The 1,708-nt window shown below is 56.3% G+C and overlaps 1 protein-coding gene across 1 annotated transcript in view; it reads right to left on the reverse strand.

Annotated features, from left to right (window-relative positions):
- Nucleotides 1-376, reverse strand: part of TSKU (tsukushi, small leucine rich proteoglycan) — a 2,606-nt gene extending 2,230 nt beyond the window's left edge. Inside the window, exon 1 of the mRNA XM_010847583.1 lies at nucleotides 351-376. Within this exon, the coding sequence (XP_010845885.1) occupies nucleotides 351-376 (26 nt within the window). The remainder of the gene's footprint in view (nucleotides 1-350) is intronic.
- Nucleotides 377-1,708: the final 1,332 nt, after the last annotated feature.

The raw sequence follows: 1,708 nt of genomic DNA on the forward strand, positions 1-1,708 counted from the left end.
CGGCCAGCAGCAGCAGCAGCAGCAGGAGCGGCAGCAGGGGCCACGGCATGTGGGGCTAGAAAGAGAGCCACAGGTGAGGGTTGGCAGTGGGTACCCCATTCCAGGGGCTTCCCAGGTAGCATTAGTGCTAAAGAACCTGCCTGCCAATGCAGGAGACATAAGAGATGCAGGAGCGATCCCTAGGTGGGGAATCCCCTGGAGAAGGGAATGGCAACCAACTCCACTATTCTTGCCTGGAGAATCCCGTGGACAGAGGAGCCTGGAGGGTTACAGTCCAAAGGGTCACAAGGAGTCGGACACAACTGAACTGACCATAAGCACGCATGCACCCCATTCCAGATGGTTCTCGCCCAACCTGGAAGACCCCGGCCAACATGTGTAGGCACAGATGAAAATTGCCACATGCCCCTCAGTGCCCCTAGATGCTTTCCCTGAATACCCCTTCCTCAAATAATTCCTAGTCCCTGTTCCTCTCTGGCCTCAGTCTCCCCATCTGTATGATATGGCGAGTTAGGCTAGATAGCTGGGTTTTAAACTGGAAGTATGTGAACCCTTTCTTGAATAAGATTGGCAGGTGAGAGTGGGCCTTTCTGGAGTGAAGGTGGGAGACTGAGTCTTCCGTGCATGTTCACTGTCCTGCCGTGGGATGTGAAGGGCAGGTGCTTTTGGGGAGTGCTCCCCTCACCTCTGCAGAGCCTGTGCTGCGGGCTCGGTGCTGTGCTCGCTGGCTCTTTGCACGGCCTCACTCAGCCCTCACAGCCACAGAAGCCGCACGGCAGCAATCTTGTCAGCACTTCACTAAGAGGAAACTGAGACTCAGGTTCAGAAAGCCATGCATGGCCACATGTGAGTGGGAGCGGAACTGAACGGTGCTCCCAGGGGTATGGCTCACTGTCGTGCTGAGCTGTGCCTGAGACTCCTGCTCCAGCTTCCCAAACCAAGGCCTCTCCTGCAAGGGGGGCCTGTAGCAACTGTCCCCTCCTCACTCCTTTTGTGGGTAACAATGGCTGGGTTCAGTCATAAGCCCTCTCCCCTGGCCTGGCCTCTAGGGGCAGGATCCTTCATTCCAACAGGGGACCCTGCATCTAGACTTCCAGATGGGCCCTGGGGACCACTCTGCTGAGTCCTTTCCCCTTGCCCACCTTGACCCCCAAGCTGTCAGTGATTACACTTTTCTGGCCCTTCCTTTAACCCATGGCAGGCAGCTGGGCTGTGTCCCCCATTATACAGATAAATAAACAGAGGCTCAGAGACAAAAAGGGTTTTACCCAAAACCCGTATGTAAAAAGCAGGGCAGGGTTAGAACCCAGGCCTGCTCAGTCCTAATTCTACTTTCCTCTACTGCCTCCGTGACTGGCAGGAGAGATGCGATCCAAGAGGGGCTCTTCCCACCGACGGGGGCTACAATGCAAGCCACTGCCCCTCTCCTGGCTTCACTGTCTCTCCCTGGATAACTCTAACAGCAGCTGCCACTGATGCCAAGCACCACCTGTACACTGCCACCCTCAACACTCATCCCCCCACACATCTGCAGCTCCCTGGAGGATGAGAGAGAAGGCTGAGCAGTGAAAGAAAGCTGCTAACTGGACAGTCTGTGGTCACCCTCTCCCGCTAGAAGAGCAGAAGACACCAAGCCTCACGCCAGCAGATCCTTCAGCTGGAGTGGCCCAGCTCTCCGCTCTGCACCCCTGCCACGTCTTCCCCCCAA

This window comes from Bison bison, unplaced genomic scaffold (assembly GCF_000754665.1).
Source record: "Bison bison bison isolate TAMUID 2011002044 unplaced genomic scaffold, Bison_UMD1.0 scf7180017864251, whole genome shotgun sequence".
Classification (NCBI taxonomy): Eukaryota; Metazoa; Chordata; class Mammalia; order Artiodactyla; family Bovidae; genus Bison; species Bison bison.